This window comes from Pan troglodytes, chromosome 13, assembly GCF_028858775.2.
Source record: "Pan troglodytes isolate AG18354 chromosome 13, NHGRI_mPanTro3-v2.0_pri, whole genome shotgun sequence".
Taxonomy (NCBI): domain Eukaryota; kingdom Metazoa; phylum Chordata; class Mammalia; order Primates; family Hominidae; genus Pan; species Pan troglodytes.
In genome coordinates this window covers 88,869,111-88,894,344 of record NC_072411.2, presented here as the reverse complement: position 1 = coordinate 88,894,344, position 25,234 = coordinate 88,869,111, and the positions used below count along the sequence as shown (strand labels likewise).

At 33.6% G+C, this 25,234-nt stretch overlaps 1 protein-coding gene across 1 annotated transcript; it reads left to right on the top strand.

Annotated features, from left to right (window-relative positions):
* The first annotated feature begins 1,214 nt into the window (after positions 1-1,214).
* ZSWIM2 (zinc finger SWIM-type containing 2) lies at positions 1,215-25,234 on the top strand. The gene is made up of 9 exons (XM_003309359.6): positions 1,215-3,756; positions 4,941-5,017; positions 7,966-8,006; positions 13,559-13,769; positions 15,176-15,424; positions 18,701-18,785; positions 19,491-19,603; positions 22,836-22,989; positions 23,925-25,234. The coding sequence occupies exons 1-9, from the start codon at positions 3,316-3,318 to the stop codon at positions 24,729-24,731; spliced, it is 2,178 nt and encodes a 725-aa protein (XP_003309407.5). The 5' UTR covers positions 1,215-3,315; the 3' UTR covers positions 24,732-25,234.

Genomic DNA, 25,234 nt, shown 5'->3' with positions numbered 1-25,234 from the left:
ACCTGTATTTGCTAATTGGCACTTATCTAAATTAGGCTTCTATGCTGCTGCAAAGACTAGGATATGAGAGCACTATTTTTATTGTTGATTCTATTTCAAAGAATGCCTCCCAGGTCCTTGAGAAAGACATGACTAGTTGTCACATCTGCAAGAGGCTGCAAGAATATTTACATCTTAAAGGGGTAGAGAAAGAATTTATAATTCCAAGTTTTCCGAAGTAAATACTCTAAGAAAAGGGAGGTCAAGAATCTACAGTCAGGAAAAAATCTGTCTAAAGTTTAGTCAAGCTAAGTGGAATGTTAAGACCATCATAATCACTATTAAGGATAAAATGCCTAGAATTTTAGATTTCCACTCATTCCCTATTTCATCTCAAAAAGATACATGAGTGTATGAGGAAATAAAAGCTCTGTAAACACGTGTCTGATAAAAGCTGATGACCTTAAATTTACACAGTGTCCCCTAGACTCTTGCTGGTCACTTCTGCAATATGGGCAGTCTGAATTGTTCCTTGTTAGTGAACAATGAGTTGCGAGTTTTGACTTTTTTTAAGGTGGTTGTGCTGGTGCCTCCCTCTGGAATCCTTAGTTCTATTTGCTTCCTGTCTTGAAGTCAATTAATTCTGTATCTTCTTTGTCAGATACCAGTATTCCGCCTTTCTTTTGTGCCTAATCTCTAGAAATAAACACAAACTCTTGTATCCATTTCATGTTTTTAATCCTTGAGAACCAGATCATTTACCTGTCTTCCACAGGCACCTCTGAATATTGCTTGCCATGTGTTAGACATGGCAAAAAGCTGAAGTTTCCTAGTAGCCTGCAACTCTCTAACACCATTACAGAAGTATGCTATACACACACACCTGCTCCAGGTATTCAGTCATCTTAAACTCATCTCAATGTTTCAATCCATCACTCCATATATTCTGCCCTCAACCCAACTCACACATGCCCATTTGGAGACTGGCAAGCTGACTTCTTCTAGTAACTTCCATCACTCTTCTTCCTACTTCCTAGAGCATTATTTTCCACATAATTCCAAGGTCTAATACTCTAGGTTCAGTTTTTTCTGTCTTAACGGGAGCCATCATAACTTTTTAATACCTGTCTTTCATGACAATTGTATTGCTAAAGAGGCTAAAAATTAATCCAAGAAACTCAGGTTTATCGATCCATGAAACTCAAGCATCATTTTTTTTTTTTTTTTTTGAGACAGGGTCTTACTCTGTCACACAGGCTGGAGTGCAGCAGCACAATCTCTGCTCACTGCAACCTCCACCTCTCAGGCTCAAGTGATCCTCACACCTCAGCCTCCCAAGTAGCTGGGACTACAGCCACGCATCACTATGCCCAGCTAATTTTTGTATTTTTTGTAGAGACAGGGTTTTGCCATGTGGCCCAGACTGGTCTCAAACTCCTGAGGTCAAGCAATCCCCCGAGCCTTGACCTCCCAAAGTGCTGGGATTACAGGCATGAGCCACCGCACCCAGCCCACAGCTTTATTTTTTGCAGTAACCACCTCCCTCTCACATGGGGAAATATGCCACAAAATATACCTGAAGGAGGATATTTAATTCTCCAATTTAATATTTTCAAAATATTACCCCTATCACACACTCTTAAGAGATGAAGCAAACATATGGGATAGTCACCTGACTATAAAAATGTTTTTAAAGTCATAACTGACAGATATCAAAACAAATATCTTACAAATAGAATGAAGTTCTGTCTAGCAATCTGTGCTTTCACTTTTTAACTTCTATGAAAGCATAAACACCATTATTTTTACCATCTCCCAAAATGGAATTTATGAACCTATATTCCATTGATATAATGACTATTGTGTCTTAAACATGCGACCCTTTGAAAATGTTTATCACTTATACATGGAGCAAGTAAACAAGTATCACTAACTATAACTAAAACACAACAGCTTTAACAATTTTTGCTGTTTGCTTTTAAAAATTTTATAACTTTATTTTATATGTACACACATATATATAAAGAGAGAAAAAAAAATTGATGGCTGAATAAAATGTCCTCACTCTGAAGCCCAACTCATCATATTATATAGCAAATATGGAGTCATTAATTTATTGAGTTTTTAAAATTATACATATCAATATGTAAAATAATTTAATCCAATTTATAATTCCTTTTGCTCTTGATATGTGAGTTTCTTTCTAATGTTATAATGTATTTCTTTAACATCTAGTACCATTAAATTGATTCTAAAATTGGGAGTATGGTAGTATGAATGTGAGTTGTTATTAGTCAGAATAGGAGAATAAAAATAAAATTTAGTAAATTAAAACCTTAGACCTTAGACCTAAGATTTTAAGGGTTGGATGATGTTTATCCAGGTGTCTCACCTGTGAAAGCTGCCATTACCATCATCTTCTTTCATCTTTTGCCCTTGCCATTTTCTGAGACCTCTCCTGCTGTTGACATAATCTAGTTATGATTTCTGCCCATGATAAAATAGGACAAATATGCTCTATCTTTGGCCACCAAGGCAAAGGTTACTGGACCTCCAAGTAGTGCTATCTCCTGCTTTTAATTTCCTATAGAGATTCTAGTAATGTGGCTTCTTTTTTCAGTAATTATGACTCAAAATGTTGACCCATACTTTATTACAGTTTTCCCCCTAAAACGTGGTAAACAAACCTCAGAGACAATTTAAATTATTGGAGGTACAAACATTGCATACCTTGAAACTCTTATTCCTTAGTATACAGATTTGTAAGTTTCATGTACCCATAGTCAATGGATTCTGTGCCACCATTCAGGATGCACCACCATCCACCATTCTGGCTGTACCATCCCCAACACCCACCCCTACCCAAACATGCAATTAAAAAATGTTCCCTCACTTGGAAGACCATTTCCCCTCACACACACACACACACACACACACACACAGAGAGAGAGAGAGAGAGAGAGAGAGAGAGAGAGAGGCAGAGAGAAATGACTTAAGGATCTGGTTTCCTCCCAAGTAGCTGGGACTACAGCCGGCACCACTACCGGTGATGCACTTCCTAGGGTTTAGAACTCCTGTCTTCTACATCTTTCCCCCAGAGACTCAGTCAATCTATGCACATAGTGAGCAATCAGAAAATGTTCGTGGAATATTGTGGAACGTCAAAAATCACTCTGGGCTCTGTAACCTCGGCTTTCTGTTAAAGATGATGAATCATCACAGGATAATTTCGGCATCCAGAGCCCAGACTGCAATCGGGTTTGCAACTGTCCTTACAAGTAGATTTCACCATCTCTGCCCCGAGGAAGCAGAAGGAACGCAAGAAAATCGACAGCTATGCCTTCGGCCTCCAGCTTCCAAGTCGGCCAGATGATTATTAAAAACACTGCTCAGTCAAGGGCGTCGCTTCAAAACGCAGTGGAGGCTGGGGCGAGTTGCGGAATCCATGCCATCCCGCACCTTTGTCGCCCGCTCTTCTTCGGCGCAGGGCACACCGGGACACCCCGAGCCCAACCACCGTCACCAAGGCAACCAGCCTGCACGCCGTTGTCTTGGAGACCGGCTGGCGCCTCAGTGAGCCGAGCAGAGGGGCCGCCTCCGCCCGCACCCAGCATGCTTCGCCGAGGCTATAAGGCCTCTGAAAGGCGAAGACACTTGAGCGAGAGGCTCAGCTGGCACCAAGACCAGGCGCTGAGTAGCAGCATCTACCTCCTACGAGAGATGGGCCCCACTGGCTTCCTGCTGAGGGAGGAGGAGCCGGAATACATGGATTTCCGAGTAACTACCGCCCCTACAATCCCCAGTTGGCCGTCATCCCCGCCCACCAGGTTCCCCCGCTGGCATACCCAATGTGCGTAGCCACCATCACAATCTCTGCGGATACTTGCTGCCTCACCCCCGAAAGCGCCTTCCCAAGAGTGTTCCAGACTCTAAAATACGTGAAATTACAGAAGGAAATAGTATTTATTAGAAGTTTCTTTTTTGGAGGTTAAGACCAAACTGCAACTCTTGTAAAAGATGATGGCTCTTGATCTTTAGGCTTGAAAATGTCAGAGGCTTTATATGAATATCTGGTTTGCATTACATGTGTTCTTGGATCTGTTGTTAGTGGTCCTTAGTCCTGTAAATCAAACGAAATGAAAATTCTACAATCTGCTAGCATACTGTAAATATTTTTTAAATAAATAAATAGGTTTCCCTTTACTCTTTGCTCACTCTGAAACTATATGAAGGCCCTATTGAAGGATGGTTTAAATGGCAATACCTTGGAAAGATATTAATGAATAAAAATTCAAGTTTACTGAAAGACCACAGATATTTCAAAATTGCATATCCCATCCTTAACCACTCAAAAATTAGCCACTGCACTACCTCCTAGGAGTTGACTTACAAAATTTTACGTTAGTGCCGTGAAGTTTAAGAATTGGATGCAATTTACTAGTCTGTGCTTATTTAAAGCATCTTTTTTTACTTTGTTGCTTCAATACTTACTGTATTTAATTGTTTTAGCCAAACTAGCCTTGGTGAATAAATTTTGTCCTCTTGAATAAAATTAAATAAATTCACCGACTCAAATGCACCAAACAAAAATCCAAAATGAGCTACCTTACAAAAGGTGCTTAGCTCCACCCCAAAGTAGAATTTCCTTACAGTGAGGAATTTATGGGTTGATATTTGCTTTTTTTCTTCTCTGACTTTGGGAATTAGTTTTATTTTCACCTGCCTAAGGACAGGTCACTTTAAAACCATCCTAATTTGTTAATTTGCTAACAAAGATAAATAATGAAATGAAAAATCAGCCTAGAGACTAGTATCAAGAATTAAGATTCTCCAGTAGAATCTATTCAACCTTTTTGAATCACCTAAACTAAATTACCTCTTCAAATCTCTTTTATTAACTCAGTTTTGCTCTAACTCTCAAATTTTACTGGTCTTTTTAAGTATGCATTTTTCCTTTAAAGGTTTTTCTAGGAAATCCTCACGTTTGTAACTGTTCCACATTTCTGAAAGGAGGGGAACTTTGTAAGCATATCTGCTGGTAAGTGACTTTTCAATGAAGATCTTCCATGAAGGAACATCTTGGTGTGTTAAATATTTTGCCTTTGTCATGGTTTCAATAACAACAAAATTAAAGAAATTTGGTGTTTGGGGAATATAAAGTTAAAATGGTCATAGCTTACCAATAAATTTTTCAGTATTTCATTTTATTCTGAAAATTGAATAACATTTAAATTGAGAACCATTTTATAATGTTAATGCTTTTAAATAGAAAAAATCAATTTTAGATTCTCATGTACAAATGTGAAATCTAACTATAAAACGGGGGAAAAATCCTGATCCCATCACTGCTGATAATTATATGGTTCATTTGAGACACTGCTGTGCTTCCACAAATTGTGTTTCCAAAATCACGTTTTCTTGAATATCAAATGTTCCATTTTCTACATGTATACATAGGTTGAAAGTGTTCACCTTTTCCCTATTGGCCTATGGCAGTCAAGTTTCAAAATATTTTCCTTTTCAGTTAACATTTGACTATGAATCACTTTAAATTTTCATGTATTTTTATAAATAGTTCAGGTTATTTATTTTTTATAAAACGTTCAGGTTTCTTACATGCATATATTGCATAGTGGTGAAGTCTGGACTTTTAGTGTACTAATCACCCCAATAGTGAACATTGTACCCAATAAGTGATTTTTCAGCCTTACTCCCTTCCCACCCTCCCAGTTTTTGTAGTCTCTGATGTCTTATTTCACTCTATATGTCCATGTGACCCATTGTTTAGCTTTCACTTACAACTGAGAACATGCAGTATTTGACTTTCTATTTCCGAATTACTTAACTTAGGATATTGGCCTCCAGTTCCATCCATGCTGCTACAAAAGACATGAGTTCATTAATTTTTATGGCTGAGTTCTATTACATTATATATATATGTGTGTACATACATATGTTTATACACACATTTTATTAATGTGGTATATTTTTATGCCCACCATTATGAATACTTAGGTTGATTCCGTATCTTTGCTGTTGTGAATAGTGCTGTGATAAACATATGAGTTCAGCTATCTTTTGATATAATGATTTCTTGCCCAGTAGCCATATACCCAGGAATAGGATTGCTGGGTCATGGTGGTTCTATTTTTAGTTTTTTGAGAAATCGCCATACTGTTTTTCATAAAGGTTGAACTAATTTGCATTCCTAGCAATAGTATATAAGCATTCCCCTTTCTCCAGGTCCTTATCGACATTTGTTGTTTTTTGACTTTTTAATAATAGTCATTATGACATGTATAAGATGATATCTCATTGTGGTTATAATTTCCACTTCTCTGATGATTAGTGATGTTGAGCATTTTATTATGTTTGTTGGCCACTTGTATATCTTCTTTTGAAAAATGTCTGTTCATGTCCTTTGCCCACTTTTTAATGAGGTTATTAGGTTTTTTCTTGTTGAGTTGTTTCAGTTCCTTATAGATTCAGGATGTTAGCTCTTTGTCAAATACGTAGTTTGCAAATATTTCTTAACATTCTTTAGGTTGTCTGTTTACTCTGTTGATTGTTTCATTTGCTGTGCAGAAGCTTTATAGTTTAATTAAGTCTATTAAACTATTTTTCTTTTTGTTGCATTTTCTTATGAAGACTTGATCATAAATTCTTTGCCCAGGCCAATGTCCAGAAGAGTTTCCTAGTTTTTCTTCAAGAGTTTTTGTAGTTTAAGGTCTCACATTTAGGTCTTTAATCCATCTTGAGTTAATTTTTGTATATGGTGAAAGTTATGAGTCCGCTTTTATTCTTCTGCATATGGCTGCAATTTTCCCAGCACCATTTATTGAATAGGATGTCATTTCCCCAGTGTATAATTTTGTTGACTTTAACTATAAATCTTTCAAGATAGAAGTAGAACTCTATTGAAGATTATGTCTATTAAATCTGAAATTTTTCCTCTAGTGTGAGAATCTATTTGTAGGGTAATTGACCTTTAGAAATGAAAAAAAAGTTCCTTAAGCTTAAATACAAATCAACTCATTTTGTTTTGCCTACCTATACTCATACTAACAAATTATTAATATTATTTTAATTTATTTGATAGTTAACATGAAAAAATAAGAAATTAAGAAAAGATTATGACTTACTTTCACATTTCTAGTGCTTTTCTTTAGAAGTAAAAAATGTTATATAATTATTTCTAATGTTTTTACTAAGTTTTCTGCTCTTTTATTTTGATCACTTTTTATTAAGCATCTAGTAACACAAGTTATTTACTCTAGTTGACATAAAGATAAAATATGGTCCTTTCACAACTTACAATTTGGTATTATGATTATATTTAAAATAGTTTTTTTTCCATTTTCATTTTACGTCAGGGGAAGGGTATTCTCTTTTGATTATTATATAACTCATGTTGTACAATATTGTAACCATTAAGTAAATGGAAATATAATCAAAGTGCTTCATATACTAAAGTATATTTAGTATCTTTGAATAATAATTTAATAGGCATTTCCCACATTTTTTAAAAAGTCACATTCCATTTTAATTGGTAAAATTAAAAAAAAATTTTTTTATATCATGCGTTAGAGAGGTATATGTAGGAAAACAGCCATTTGGTACACTATCCAGAAAATTACTGCCTTTCCAGAGAAGTTTAAAGGCAGTACCATAAAAACCTAAATCCCCTCATTATCCTTTCCCTTTGAATAACTGTATGTCGTAGGAAATACATGGACTCTCTCTGACAAATCTCTTCACACCAAATGTCATTTGTTTTCATTAATCATACTTTTTTCACATATGCTTATTTTAAAACATAAGTTTAACAACTATTATAACAGAAAATTGATGATTTTTAAGTTTATTCATAACACTTTCCATAATATAAATCTTATAATTCAATTTCTATTCTAAATATTTTTAAATGTCTTTTGAGTTTATGTCAAAAATAAATGTCTTGATTTTTTTTCTACTTGTGAATGTTAGGGTCTTGTTGAAAAAATTCAAGCTTCCAAGGAACCATGAATGTAAGTTTTGGGGTTTGGGTTTTTTGTTTTTGTTTTTTTATTTTACTACTTTGAAGTTAACAAATATAAGAATGTTTTATTTAACATTTTCTAAATTTAGATGGTTATTTTTCTAGGGAATCTGGTAACTATCAGTAGCTCAGCTTCTTAAACTTAAGACACTTGGAACATTTTTCATCTTTAAAAAAAATGTAACTTTATATGTCATTTTCAAACTCATAGGCACTTAATAAAAACAGGTATGAAACAATGGCCAGTTATTAAGTAGGAAAACATTTACGTATTCTAAGAAAAGGTTACAGTGGTTTCTGTGTCTAAAATTATTTTAATTGTGAGAAAAATAGCAAATGTGATTTTTTTAGATCCCAGAAATAGACTGTTGGCATGGCACATTATTTTATTCAAAAATGTTTGCTGAATGAAATTGTTTTGCTAAACAAAAGCAGAGTAAAATGTAGTTTTTAAGTGAGTACTTAAATTGAGTTTAGAGTCAGTTATATATTTATATAAGTTTAAATTCCAGAGTTCTCAAAAATAAGAGAGAAAGAAAAATAATTGCAATACAAGTCACTTAAATTTGTACATCTTATAATAAAGATACTGTCATTGTCAAAGGGTTAACTGCAGTTAAGGAATTGTTTGACCAATACTAGACCCATCTAACAACTGCATTTTTAAAAGTATTAATAAATGTTTCTGATATTCATGAATAATTAAAGTGATAATTAGTTTTAAATTTTTTCTATTCAAAAAGAATTGGTTTTATTTAGGCAAGTTTATCTCCCCCTAGCTATTATACAATTACAATCACAGTAGGCATATTTTAAAAATTATACCAGATAATAAATTACCATTAGTGTTTCACAGGGATTTTCTCTTTTTTCACTCTACATATTTTTTTAGAAATGTCTCCCATTTTCCATGTCTCCAACTGTTAACTCTGTATCAGTGATTCCCAATCTTACCAGCAGACCAGTATTTCCAGTTGCTTTCTGGGCAGCTCAATTTGGAGGTCCCATGGGCATCTTAAATACTGATTTCTCCATCTGTGCTCCCCTCTTAGATTCCCTACCTCACATACTGGCTTTCCTTTTTATTTTCTCTTCAAAGCTGTAAACCTTGATATTCTCTCTGATTTTTTTCTCTCTCGTCCTCTTCTGCCATGTATCTACCCATACCACAAATCCTGCTTGTTTTACATCCTACATATTTCTCAAGTGTTTCTATTTCTCCATACTCATTCTTACCTTTGTTCCACTTTCCTCAGCCCTTAGTACCATTCTGTGTAGCCCCCTTGTTTCCAATGCCTGAACTTTGCACTTTGTCTTTCACCTTCTAGATAGGCAGATTCTTTCTAAAATGTCAGCCTCTTCTTAAGCCTCTCTCTCAGTCCCTTCATGCGTGATGACTAGGTTGTATGGTTTTATACATATTGTTTTCTTTTTGACTTCTCCATTGCATTCACTGAAGTTAAATGTTGACCCTCTCTCCAAAGTCTTATTCTCTACACTATTCTTCCATATCATTTTCACAAGCTTCAATACTGAGGCTGTCCAATAGAAATATAACATACATATGTAATTTTCTAGTAGCCATATTATAAGAAGTAAAAAGAAACAGGGAAGTAACTTTAATATGTATTTTAACTTAACCCGGTACATCAAAATATTATTGTGTCAACATGTAATCAATATAAAAGTTATGAACTATTTTACTTTTTTTATACTAAGTCTTCGAAATCTAGCATGTTTGTTATACTTACAGTAGATCTCAACTCTGACACTATATTTTCAATGGAAATATTTGATCTGTACATAGACTTCCTCAAAATTTTTAGCTGAAAAATAGATTCACATATCCAAATTGTTACATACTTATACATTTTTCTGTAACTCTAGATTATCAGCTTTAAGTTAAAAACTAAATTTTTAATTTAACAAAATTTAAAATTTGTTTTGTCAGTCACACTCGTCAAATTTCAAGTACACAATAGCTACCTGTGGCTAATGGCTACCATATTCAACAGTGCAGTTCTACCCAATTAAATTCAACAAATATTTATTGTACCACATATTAGCCAGGAGCTCTGCTAGGTGCTTTTTATAAATTGAATCGTATGTATTGCTAGTATATGAATGTCTTTTATCTGCAAACACAGCAATTTTGTATTGATCAATTTAATATATTACATTGTATTATTCTTTGCACTTATCGAAGACAGCAACCATTCAGTCTACAGTAGGGAATTTTTTAATGTTTAAAATTAATCCTATATAATTTGAGAGTTTATATTTCCTTCTGAAATAAAGATTTTTTATGTCTTGTATTTAAAAGAAATTTTAGTTAGTAAGCATTGAGAAAATCCCATGTGTACAATGTAATACTAGAGACTAATAATATTCAAAGAAAGTCTTAGTGATCTTAGAATTTATCATTTAAATTAAAGCTAGAATAAACATACATGAAAAATAAAGAAAACTATAAATAATTACTCATTGGGATTATGTATAGCATTTAAATAAGTGTGGAGGGAATGTTACTTGTAATGGAAGAGTAATGTTTTGAACATCATTCAGAGATTCTTTTCTAAAAGGAATCTGGAAGCAATTATCTACATTCCAGTGTTGCATATAAGAAACCTGAGACTCTCTTTTCAAAGACCGACAAAAATGATTATATGGGAATATTATTATGAAAAATGTTAATTTTTGAACACTGAACATTCTTTTTTTCACAAACATTTTCCCAACAAAAGCTAGATTTACCACCTGATAGTTCCTTTTAAATACAATAACTAGTGAATACTATCGTCTTTTTGGAATTAAATAATTATGAATAAAATTAAAACCTCATTAAAGGAAATTTTTCTAAATTCTCACCAGAAAGATGTAAACTTTTTATTTTCTATTTTCCTTTTATGATTTTATATATATCGTAAAACAGCCTAATAGCCTGTCAGAATTCTGTGTTCTGCTTTTATCACACTGTTACCTTATATTTTCATGCTATATAATCTCTGTAATGAAAGTCATTAAAGGCTAGCTAATATTTCACTAAATATGGTATATTATAAGCAATTTAACATTCTTCCACTATTAGGCATTTATTTCTAACTGCTTGTTATATTCTTTGTACGTGAAGCTTTTTGTTCTTTTCAAATATTTCCTTAGCCTATAGTCTTACTGTGTTTTGGAGTAGAAGTGTTAATATTTTTATGTCTCCCCCCCATGTATTGCCAAATATGTTTCCAGAATACTTTTGCTGATTTACAGTGATTTCAGCAATATGTCAATTTCTTTAAGTTTTATTTGTTTTTTGGATTCATGTTTTTGGCACATTTTAACTATAGTACTTAAGCATACAAAGAAAGATATTAACAGCATATTTAAGAAATATGAAAATAAAGACACATAGAAATATTTTGCCATGTTAGTAATATTTCTATAATTTTGGAAAGAAAGCCACACAAAGCAGGAAAAATACCAGATACAAGGTTCAAAGTAATCTATCCATGCCTGGTAAGTTAAATAAGAAAATAGTTTCTATTCTCTGGTATATTTATTTAACATTCCTTTATGAAAGATCTAAAATGCCTTCAAATAACTTTTTTAAATACAAAAGAAATAACATAAGGCAAGCAAATAGTAATGTTTATTAGTGTTTATTCAGTCAGTTTTAGTGTCTGTGCTTTATTCTTATTTTAACTCATTTGCCTTTGATGCAAATAAAATTGAACATCTTCCACTGCCTTGTTTACTATTTGTGTTTTATGTGAATTGTATTTTGGCTATTTATTAGGATAAAACTGCAAACATTTCTTAATTATTATAAGCATTACTTTTTTCAAATGTTTTTCTAATCTGCTATCAGTTTTTTCTCTATGGCTTTATTAAATTTTGTTACATATAGGAGTTTTTGTGTTATTAAATTGGATCATCTGTTCTTTTCATGTTTATTGTTTCAACCCTTTAAAAATTGTCTTTCTTCCATAGTATCAATAGTCCTTTGGAGTTTTTTCTGCTCATTTTATTATTTTTGTTCTTTATTATATAATAGCACCAGTGTGTAGTTGTTTTGGTATAAGTTGGAGGTTGGTATTTGGTTTGAGTTAATTTTCTCCATATTGCCACCCAGTTATCTCGGTAACAGTTATTGGATAATCCTTCTTTTCCTCTTTGTTTAACAATGTTTATTATTTAGAGCATCTCATATATTATTACATTTATTACTTGTACAACACATTGTGATGTCAGTCCCGGTTAGCTGTCTTGCTCTTCTCTTTCAAAATATTCCTGCATAGTCTTATACATTAATTTTTCCGAATTCACTTTAGAAGAGTTTGTTTCTTCCTTTTATTTTCCAATTCACATTTTACCACACAGAACACTTTGTGGCCAGCTTCTTTTATGAAATTTTATTCTTCAGTATTTCTGCTGCCCCAGTGCATCTTTATTCCCCAAAGCACAATATTTTGTTCTTTATTTTTCTCTCCTTTTTTAGAGAGCAGATGTTGCTGTGTCTTTGTGACAAATAGCCCTTCTTCCCCAAAGTAATGGTTAATTAATGTATGATGCCCTCCCACAGTCCACTTGCCATAACATCTGACAGGGAACCGCGATTTCTGTATTGAAATGTAACTGTGATGTTTTCAGTATTTTAGTATTTAGTTGGGGGGGTCTTTCCAGAAAAACAGAGCATTTCATTATCTTGGAAATAATTTTTAATTCATATATATTAAAAAGATACATAAAATCAATAGAAGGCAGGGGACCGATAACAACTAGCATTTAAATTATGACATGTTCAGGAGTAGGAGATGGAAGGGGGAAGCAGCAAAGGGATGGGCCAAGGAATGAAGAATCTAGGATTCCCTGATCAATACTATAGGCACTTAGAACATCATTCCTTTAAGGATTGCAGGATGGAGAAAATACAGAATTCAAAAAATGCACATCCCAATGGTGCAAGCAATATAGTAACTAATAGATTGTCCTGAGAAACACTGACCAAATCTGTTGAGGATAAGACTAATGAGACATGCTTTTGTAGGTACACAAAACAGAAACAGAAAATAGGCACAATTAATTAAGTCTTGCTCTTCCATTATTATTTAATTCACTTATTCATCTAACAAATAATTACAGTAGCTACTCGGATATCAGTTTCCTCCTTATGTATTCATGTCCCATTTATTTTAATATTCTTATATGTTGACAAAATATTTGTTTATGGACTAGTGAACAGGTCGAAGTATAAGACATGATTGTAACACCAATCCAAGGATGAACACTATCATATTCAAGTGCACTGTTTACATTGACTCTTTTTTAGTTACAAGAAAAAATAATAAATTTTATATTTTTTTAAATGACTCTTTTCTGACATTTTGGCTCTGAAAAAAATGTAAAGAAGGGGTCAATGTCAGTGTGATAATTCAATCAAAACTGTCTCTCTGATATTTGAAAGAAAATTCTAACTTTCAGCATAAGTTGTTACCTCTCTGTAGCTCCAATTTTATGACTGGATTTTAATACTTTGGGATTTCTCACTAGCTGCTTTACAATTGGGTCTTGGAGAAAGAGAGATAAGTGACTTGCTTCGGGGGATACATCGAGTTCAAACTCCCCAACCAGGAACAAATGACGAAAATGAACATGTTGAAGAAGATGGGTACGTTAAACAGAAGGAAATTGATTCGGAGGATATCTGCTCTATTTGTCAAGAGCTCCTTTTAGAGAAAAAGCTTCCTGTCACCTTTTGCAGGTGATGTACTTTTTCTTTAGATTCTTAAAACTAATTAAAAATTCTAAAACATATTTCTGATTTATTACCTTAGGAGACATGATAGGGAAAAAATAGGCAACTTTACCTACTGCTAATTTATACTTAATTAACATTCTTTTATTTCCTAACACACACACATATATATAATATATATAATATAAATATATTATAATATATTACAATATAAATATAATATCTATAATATATATATCATAGAAATATATATATTATATATAACATATATGTTAGGAAGCAACATATATATGTGTGTGTATATATATGTTTTGAGCTAAATATATGCTCTTACTCTAAATCTTTCTGAGCTACACTACAAGGGTAAAAACTGAAACATAATTCCACAATTATTCCTCTTCCCACCTTAAGTAACAAGAGTAGAGTAATTTCTGTGTTTTTATTTTATACACATGAATAAATATGATGGTTTATTATAGTTATAAAGACTTTCCTGAAAGTAAAGATTATTTTACTTTGAAATTACAAAAATTATTTTTAGTTTTTCAAAATTCTATCTTTAAACCTAAATAATTCAATTTTCACATATGTACAAATCTTTTTTTTTTACTCATTAATGCCAACAATAATATTTCTCTCATCCCTTTCATTCTGTCTACATAACCAATTCTTGTTTTGTTAGACCTCAGATCAGCTGTCTACTTTTATTTTATTTTATTTTATTTTATTTTTAACTTTTTTTATTATACTTTAAATCTTTATTGAGAGTCTAATGTTCATACTTTTCTTCACAGCACTAAAAAGTTGGACTTGAAAAATTTGGACAGTCATTTTCCATTGCAATTTTTTTCTCCTGATCATTCTTTTTTCTTCTGATAATTTAACAAAACTTTTGTCCACACTGTAGTTGTTCATGTGTCTGCTTCTATTGCATATTGTAAAATTATTAACTACTTTCCAAAATGGTATTTCTCTCAGCAGATATTTCTTTGGTACTACCATGTATTGTGTGACTTCTGGAAAAGTATGGTGGCACCCCTGCTCTCAGTGAAGCATTTTATTAAAATAATAATTATTATTATTTTCCTTTGTGTTAAGCCTATATTCATTCTCACTTTACAAATGAAAATATTTTAATGATGCAAAATCTTTCACCATTTCATTGGAATGAAGGAAAATTTAAGTTTGGAATTCTGATGTATTAAAGATGATAGATTACTAGAATGAGTGAGTGTGTGTGTGTGTGTGTAATCAAGCTATAGCTGAAAATCAGTTCAGAATCTATTTTTTTGTGGAATAAAGATGGTAGCACAGGAAATTTTATTTATATGAATATATATGTAATATATATATACAATGGATATGTAAAACTGCTCTATACAAATGGTAAACTTCAATTTTATCTCTCATAGGTTTGGCTGTGGCAATAGTATTCATATAAAATGCATGAAGATCTTAGCTAATTATCAGAGTACATCAAACACTTCCATGTTGAAATGTCCTCTGTGCAGGAAAGAGTTTGCACCATTAAAACTGATTTTGGAGGAATTCAAAAACTCTAGCAAACTTGTAGCTGCAGCAGAAAAAGAGAGACTGGACAAACACCTTGGGATTCCCTGTAATAACTGCAAACAGTTTCCAATTGAGGGGAAGTGTTATAAGTAAGTGTTATCCGTAAATTATAAGCATGTGTTCTTTTTTATTTTTTTACATCAGGAAACTTCGAGCATTAGAGTACCCGTTCTGTAGCCTCCCTCTTCCTGCATATACTGTTTGACTTGTGTGATGACTGCTTATTTAGGACTCACAGACTGACTTCCATCTCAGTCCAGTATCTCAGGAACTCCAATCGTTTTATTTTCTTCTCCTGTTCAAGGGTATTGGTTTGAGCTCTGGTCCAGATTGGGTCTGAAGTAGCACCCCATCCTAGAAGCTCTGGACACAGGATAGGTGGCTTTAGCCTACATAAGTTTCCAAGCTTAGAGCCTTGCTGGATCTCTCACCCTCTGTAACTTTCTTTGAACTACCTTTGAAATCATTGCCAAAAATTCCGAAGATTGGGCCAGAGGGACATTGACTGGATTGACTGAATATTTAATCCAGTCCCCCCTACTCCAAATGGCAATGAGTACAGGTTTTGTTTTCTTTCATATCTTATACTTCAACAACTACAAAAACATAGTAATTATTAGAGCAAACAATTTTAACTGTGAGTAACCCCCAAACTTTCCCACAATTCTCATGATAAAACATAAATTAATTGCTATGCCTAGGAAATTTGTATTTTCTTAATTAAAATTTTAAGTTAACAGTACATTAAGAAGAAAACATTATTTCAATCTTTGTCACATTTTTTTGAAATGTATTGGTTTATTTTTCAGCCTTCTTGAATTACATTATGATGAGCCCAATTTAATTTATATATATATTAAAATTCTGTCATAACACCGTAAAACATTATCACATCCAACAGCAAATTATACCTTTCTCCTTTGAATTTAGTTTTGTTTTCTGTATGTGTAACACAAAAGAAAGTTGATTATTAACAAAAGTATTTACTGGAAAATGGCTGGCCTGAGAAGGCTCCTAGGGAGGATTCTAACTTGGGGTGGAAGTACAGAATTTTTATAAATTTTTAATAAGGGATATTCAGCTAGGTTCAGGAATGTTGGTTAAAGAGGATTCCAGGAAAAGGAAGGACTTGATCTTTGGTATTAGCAGCCATCGTATGGGCATTTAAATTTTCTCAAGAGGGGTGGATAGGACCAGTCATGGAGGGGATAAGGTCACATGTAAAAGTGGGGGCTGGGACATGTGGGGGAACAAGGACATGTGAGGGCCACAGTGTAAAATTCTCAGTGCTTACAATCAATGTTCCCCAAATGGTTTACAGGCAGCTTTAGTACAAATATTGCTTGGGTATGTTGTTGATGACAGTGCACTCGTGTCACTCAGAGCTTTCTGACTGCTCTTTCTGTCCTGGGGCATTATTCTTCCTACTAAGTAAACATATGGCCCACTATCCTGCCCCCTGCCCACTAGTGACCCTACACTCCCCTTTGAGAATCTTTTCTTGTCTCATAACTTCTCCTCTACGGATCTGGCTAACAATTACTCATCTCTGTCTCCATTCTCTTTTACAAATTAAAGAATGCATTTTCAATGTGTGTGACTCCATCCATCTTCCATTCCCTTGAGTACCGACATTTCAGTCATCAGTCTGAAAAACTATTTCCATTTCTTTTAGGAACACATTGAGTAGGAGACAAGATTAACTAGAAAGTTTCTTCGTTCCTTCTTCATCAGAATTTCAGAATTTAACTACTTCATCTTTTAAGAGGTTAATTCCGAAATTACTAGATATATGTTAAAATACAGAGATGCTTAACTTTTTTTAGCCCAGCATACTTTGATGTATTGAATAAATGGCACCATTTGTCCAACCCATTGGTGTTAATTATTAAAATCTTCCCTGTATGTACAAAGAGTAATAATGAATAAATTAGCAGTTGCTTCTTTTACGATGTCTGAGGGACATATTTTCTTAAATTTCTCATAGCAATAATCTTCTAAATATTTGATAACTTGAATAATAAGTTTACTTGACTACTGCTCAGAATATTTTCAGTTTGGTAAATTATGTTGCAAGTAATTTAAAATCCTCTACTTGTGACAAAATTTTTATAAACAATATAACCTTGAGATTGGGCTTTTATGGAAAGTGGGTTTTTTTGACTTGTCAATAGTTTTTATTGAGATCTTTTATATGTTTACCTTTTTCCATTCTGTGGGGAAAAAGTAATATAATTTTTATTTTCAAGAAGTATGCTGCCAACTCTAACTCTGGCATTCATGAAACAACTGGAAAGCAGCACTGGATAATCAAATGACAGAATATCTAATAGACTGTACATCCTGTAAGAATGTAGAGAAAGAGGTAAATGAAAGCTAAGATAGTCTGAGAAGGCATCATGGAAGGGGCATGTGGTAGACAAAATAATGGACTTCCTAAAACGTCCACATCCTTACGCCCAGAACTTGTATGTCATAGAGGAATTAAGGTTGCAGATGAAATTAAGGTTTCTAATCACTGACCTTGAAATAAAGAGGTTATCCTGGATTGCTTGGATAAGCCTTGTGTAATCATACAGGTTCTTAAAAGTAGAAGAGGGAGGCAAGAAAGTCAGAGGGAAATGTGACTGTGGAAGAAAGGCAGAGAGATGCTACATTGTTTGTTTTGAAAATGGAGGAAAAGGGTCACAAGCTAATAAATGTAGGCAGTCTCTAGAACAGCAGTCCTCAAACATTTTGGCACCAGCGACCAGTTTTTTGGAAGACAATTTTTCCATGGGGGTTATTGGGGGATGGTTTCAGGATGAGACTGTTCCACCTCAGATCATCAGGCATTAGATTCTCATAAGGAGCACACAACCTAGATCTCTCATGTGCGCAGTTCACAATAGGGTTCACACTCCTATGAGAATCTGATGCCACCGCTGATCTGACAGAAGGAGGAGATTTGCTCTCCCACAATTCACCTCCTGCTGTATGTCCCGGTTCTGAACAGGCCACAGACCAGGTCAGCGCCTGGGGTTGGGGACCCCTACTCTAGAAGATGGAAAGAGCAAGGAAATAGATTCTCCCCTAGAGCCCCCTAAAAGTAACACAGCCCTGCCAACCCCTTGGTTTTAACACATTGAAACTCATCTCAGACTTCTGTCCTATGGAACTGTAAGATAATACATTTGTGCAGTTTAAGTTAAGTTTGTAGTAAATTTTTACAGCAGCAACAGGAAACTAATACACAGTGTGACTTGAGGTGAACCTTGTCATGTTTGGATTGTTCCCAGGAAGTTTTGGTCAGAATTTTTCACCCAAAACCATCACAATAATTGGATTTTTTTTTTCTTGCGTGTTTTGATGTTTTGTATTTTTAGGTGTACCGAATGCATAGAATATCACTTATGCCAGGAATGTTTTGATAGCTGCTGCCATCTTTCCCACACGTTTACATTTCGTGAGGTACAGTATCCATCTTGAATCTAATACAGTGTTTCTATTTGTCCTGTTGTAGAGCTAAGTCAGTGTAAGGATAAGAAGAATACACAACACTGTGGAACAGAGCTGATTGGTTTTTAATACAAACCTAAAGCCATATTTTTAGGAGAACTCTTTTTCATAAGGATGCACAAAGCAACCAGTTCTTACACTGGTAATTTATAAAATCTAATACTATAAGAAACATCTGATGACATTATGAATAAATTTTCAGAACAGAAAGTTCTGAAACTTTGAACTTTGGTTTTTAAAAAGCTCTCAACATTACAAATTGGCTTATAACGTAAAACCAAAACATTTATGATTTTCTCTTAAATTTTCTTACATAAGCAATAATGAAACATGGAACTTTACTGGGATAATTTAAACCGTACACTTAAAAAGTATCTCCTGATGCTGAATAATAACACTACCTTCTACTTACCAGACAAGATAAAATAAAACATACACAATTATTGTTATTTTTTACCTTAAAAAGTAATGCCATTATAGTAGCTATGCAATACAATATGAGACTAATAATTTGTAAGTACTTTAACATGTTGAAAAATAATATATATGCTTAAAATATTGTGTATTATTCACATTATTGATATGCAACCAATTTTTATCCACAAAATGAAAATATCCACGACTTTGCAAAGTAACATCTACTTTTACCTATTACAGAAAAGAAACCAAAAATGGAGATCACTAGAAAAAAGAGCAGATGAAGTTGTAAAATACATAGATACTAAAAATGAGATAGAAGAAAAGATGTCACATTTTCAAGAAAAGCAAGGGTGAGGTTCCCAGTAAATTTTATATTTGTTGTATGACAGAATCTTTGAATAACTTCTCAATTTGAATAAGTTTTATTTATTCTTTTATTTATTATTTAATTATTATTAAGCACTTAGATACTAGGTGGCATTGTACCATCCAGTTGAAGAGCAGGGCTGTAGAGTAAGACTGCTTAAATCCAATCATAGTTCAACTACACATTGTCTATGTGGCTTGTGGACTAGTTACTTCACTTCTATCTGCCACATTTTCCTCATCTTTAAAATGGGAATAATTGTTAAAACCAACCTTGTAGGAATTTTGTGAGTATGAAATGAGTTAACAAACACAATAAATATTCAAATAATGTTATCTATTATTTTTAATTTGACCAGAAACTATACTAGATATGAGGGATACAGTAGTTTCCTCAGTAATCAAATAATCATCGACATAAATGTAAAATTGAAACTGACATCAGTTATGTTTAAAGAAAAAACAGATTCAAAGATATTTGAAATTTGCATTTGAAATAATTGGCCTTTGGGGGAAGAAAGTCTTTTTTGCTTCATTCCCCCTCTGTCTACCCTCTACTTCACCCTGTTGGAAGAAGAGTGCCTAGCAGATTGGTTATATTTCAGAACATTGATTAAGAACATTATTAGTGGAGAGGTCTCCAGACCTTTTGCAATAGTCCTGTTCAATTACAGAAAATTTAGGCCGGGCGCTGTGGCTCACGCCTGTAATCCTAGCACTTTGGGACACCAAGGCAGGTGGATCACCTGAGGTCAGGAGTTCGAGACCAGCCTGGCCAACATGGTGAAACCATGCCTCTACTAAAAAAAAAAAAACAAAAAAAAATTAGCGGGGTGTGGTGGCACATACCTGTAAATCCCAGCTACTCGGGAGGCTGAGGCAGGAGAATTGCTTGAACCTGGAAGCCGGAGGTTGCAGTGAGCCAAAATGGCAATTCTGTACTCCAACCTAGGCAACAGAGTGAGACTCCATCTCAAAAAAAAATAGAAAAGAAAGAAAAAAAGAAAATATAGCATGTTGTATAATGTTAAAAGATTGTGTACATTATGAAACACATAGAAAAGAGACAACTTTTTTTTATTATACTTTAAGTTTTAGGGTACATATGCACAACGTGCAGGTTTGTTACATATGTATACATGTGCCATGTTGGTGTGCTGCACCCATTAACTCGTCATTTAGCATTAGGTATATCTCCTAATGCTATCCCTTCCCCCTCCCCCACCCCACAACAGTCCTCGGTGTGTGATGTTCCCCTTCCTGTGTCCATGTGTTCCCATTGTTCAATTCCCACCTATGAGTGAGAACATGCGGTGTTTGGTTTTTTGTCCTTGCGATAGTTTGCTGAGAATGATGGTTTCCAGCTTCATCCGTGTCCCTACAAAGGACATGAGCTCATCATTTTTTATGGCTGCATAGTATTCCATGGTGTATATGTGCCACATTTTCTTAAACCAGTCTATCATTGTTGGACATTTGGGTTGGTTCCAAGTCTTTGCTATTGTGAATAGTGCCACAATAAACATACGTGTACATGTGTCTTTATAGCAGCATGATTTATAATCCTTTGGGTATATACCCAGTAATGGGATGGCTGGGTCACGACTTTTTAAGCATGGGATAAAATAGAAACTAAAAATAATAATTTCAGTGAATCAACTAAACAAAAAATGTGCTTGTTCTCATTAAAAATATATGTAATATATATTTATACACATACCTATAATACACCTGTACCCCCACACACGTATACATACACATGTATATGTAAGTTTGTATCCAAACTTCAGTTGATATATAGCCCGTGCCCATGGGTACTCCACACACATTGGAGACCAGAGCTCTTGTGGGGCGTAAAATGAGCCTACACAAAGGCTTTGCAACTCCATTTTCCCTGCACAAGCATCATACTTCATCCTGTTAGAATGCTAAGTTGTATAACTAACGGTTGGACTTAGGAGATATTGGGGACAGGGAGTTGAGAAGGAGAACATTAGGAGAAGAAGGACATTTTAGGCAGAGAAAATGGAATAAGTAAGAGAATTTCAGGATAAGAAACAGTAGGTAACAACCTTAAAAGAGTACTAAAAATATACATTTTAATTGAAATTAGAGGACCCTGGTAAAAGCAATTTCTGTAACATGGTGAGGATATATCTGTAGAGTAATGAGAAGTACAAACTTTTCTGAAGAATATATTTGAACTTTGTTCTGAATGACTTTTGAATGATAGGAATGCATCTGACCTTTTAACCAAAGTTTTTTTTCTCTTAAAGATTTGTTGTATCTGTTTTACCAGTTGCAGTGGCATCAAATAGCAGTTAATTCATAGTATACCATCTTAGTTATGTCAGTATGTTTGGTACAAAAAATGGAGCTGGTACTTTTAGAGTTACATTAACATAGTCTAACAGTATTGAAGTGGTAAGAATATACTCCAAAAGAAAACAAATTTCCTTATCTCTTATGATCTACCAATTTATCATAGTAGCCTGGAATATTTAATGTGGCTTACCATACACTTCACTTCCTACCAGAAGACAGAGTAAATTGGGTTGTATTTTTCTAAACACTTGCCTAATTGTTGGCTCAGACTAAAATATTATAATTTGAGTATATGGTCTGATTTTATTGACATTAAAGTGCGACTCAAACTCAAAAATTTTAGGTTAGCATTTTTATTTGATGTGACTACTTAAAACTTTTTTTTTCTTTGAGGTGAAGTCTCACTGTGTTGTCCAGGCTGAAGTACAGTGCCGTGATCTCGGCTCACTGCAACCTCCACCTCCTGGGTCCAAGGGATACTCCTGCCACAGCCTCTTGAGTAGCTGTGATTACAGGCACCTGCCACCATGCCCGGCTAATTTTTCTGTATTTTTATTAGAGATGGGGTTTTGCCATGTTGGCCAGGCTGGTCTCAAACTCCTGACCTCAGGTAATCCACCCACCTCAGTCTCCCAGAAGTGCTGGGATTACAGGCGTGAGCCATCGCGCTCAGCCAAAAACTTTGTTCTTTATGAAGTTGGATCCATATTGTTCAGGATCAATAAAATAGATTTGTTTAACTTTATAATATATGAGATTTATCATCTTTAGTTCAAGAAAACCTAGGATTCGATTGCATTATTTATATAGAGACTATTTACCTGTGCTATTGATCACTTCCTGATCTATAATAATATGTAAACACTCATGTCTCTGCTTATTCTCATTCAGCCAAGTTTACACACCAAAACACATTGTAAGATCACTGCCTCTCCAACTGATTACTAAGAATAGTAAGCTGCTTGCTCCAGGCTACCAGTGTCTACTTTGTTTGAAGGCATTTCATCTTGGTCAACATACAAGGTTGCTACCATGTACTCACAAGGTAAAAGTCACATCATTTTAGTTTTACTTTCCCTGTAGGGTCAATTTTCACAAATGAAGTGACAATTTAAGTCTGTCCTTTTACTTTTGAGTTGTGCTCTGTACAGAGGTGTTCACATTGCACAGCACATATAGAAAGAACTACCACAGAGACTATTGAGAAGGCAGCTTTCTCCCTGAGGATGTCTTTATATTAATTAGTACTCATTTCTGTATATACTATCTAGGAAAGATAAAATGGTACTTTAAGTTAGATTCCTTTATCTACTTTAGTTATCTGTAAAAAGAAAAAAGTTTATAGAATACTAATATTTTGCTATGTATTTTTATGATTCTTAAGATGAAACAGAAATGCCTAAGTTGACATAATTATTATTTCACATGAACTCATTAGAATCAGCATAATACTACTTGATCACTATATAATTGATAAGCAACTATATAGTGGTTGATAACCAACTTTTTTTCTGAAACGAAGTTGCTTCAGTAAACAAACAAAGCTTCAGTAATAAAGCTTTAGAGTCATCCTTACTTAAAATGGCTAATTGTTTTATTTTCAAAAACTTAATTTGTTATTTTATATTTTACTGTTATCAGATCCATTTTCAACCCCAGTTGGTTATGACTTTTAAAATAATTTTCATTAGAAATAAGTAGCAGTGAAATGAATAACTTTAAGTAGAGAATTTTTAACAAAATTACAAATGCTATCCATAAAAGTCTTTGCATTTTAATATCGAAAATGGAAATCAGTCCCTACATAGTTATATTTAGAAGTTAACTTCTTCAAAATATTTTCATAAAACTTGATAAATAATTATTTTTCAATTTTGCTAAATATTTTTAATCATAAAATTATGAAACTGGGGGAAATTTACTTGAATAATATTATAAACAAGATTGGTATAGTTCTGATTAGCTTACCTTTTTTTAAAGTTTCACAGGAAGTGTATTGACAACTGGTTATTCCACAAGTGCAATTCATGCCCTATTGATGGACAAGTTATATATAACCCTTTAACTTGGAAAAATTCAGCGGTGAATGGACAAGCACATCAGTCTGTTTCAAACAGAGACATCATTCATCTATCAAAGCAGAAAGAACCAGATCTTTTTATTCCTGGTACTGGATTAGTCTTAAAACAAAATAGACTTGGAATTTTACCTAGCATACCTCAGTGTAATTTTGATGAATTGAATACACCTCAAAGCCCAAAAGATGCCTATGAAAATACAACAATAGATAATCTATGCTCTATCAAATTAGATAATTCAAATTCAAAAAAATTAACCTATGAATATAAAATTAGCCAACATTTTCCCAGGTATCTTCAAGATTTACCCACTGTATCATTTGGGAAAATACCATCTCAAACACTGCTTCCTCCTATTGTTCATAAGAATATTGTATGTCCCACTGCAATGGAAAGTCCATACATCAGTGGAAAATATCACACTAGTCAAAGCCGGATGACCAAAGGCTGTAAATGTAATAACCACAACCTAAAGAAGACTCCTGCCACTAAAATAAGAGAGGACAACAAGCGATCAACTTTACTTCCAGAGGATTTCAATCTTATTGTCAATTGGAGCACAGCTAAACTTAGTTTGTCTAAAAGGTATAGTAACTGTATGGGAGAAATTACACGAAAATGTAGTCATCTATCAAGACAGCCTGCGTCTCACTCTGTAAATACAAAAAGTACTGAGCTATCTTTAATAATAGAAGGAGTTCAACTGTGAAAAAGTTTACTATCTGAAAATATTTGAATGTTGAATATAAAAAAAGTTTTATATAGAACATAAAAAGCACACATAGTCTTGACAAATGTATGTAAAATTCTCTGTTGGGATTTGCCTACTTACCTATAAACAGCTCACTACACTTAAAGGAAATGATTCTATTACTTATATGACTTACAGCATTAGGTGTCTTCATGAATATATTCAGGATGTTATAAATAATGAATAATTTTTAGAGCCTTTATCTTATTTTACTCTGATTTTAGAAATATTTTACTTAAATTAAGGAAATATATTTTTCCTACTTTGAGTCACTGTTTTCAAATATTTTTCACGGTAGCACATAACATGCAGGGATTACTCCCCGGTACTTCTGTATTTTTTGCGTTTTTGTTGTACTAGTAATTACCACAAACCTATAAAAAAAAAACCTTAAAAAACTCCATAAAGGAGTTTTCTTATACATAAAATGAAAATAAAATGAAATACTATCAGCTATGTCA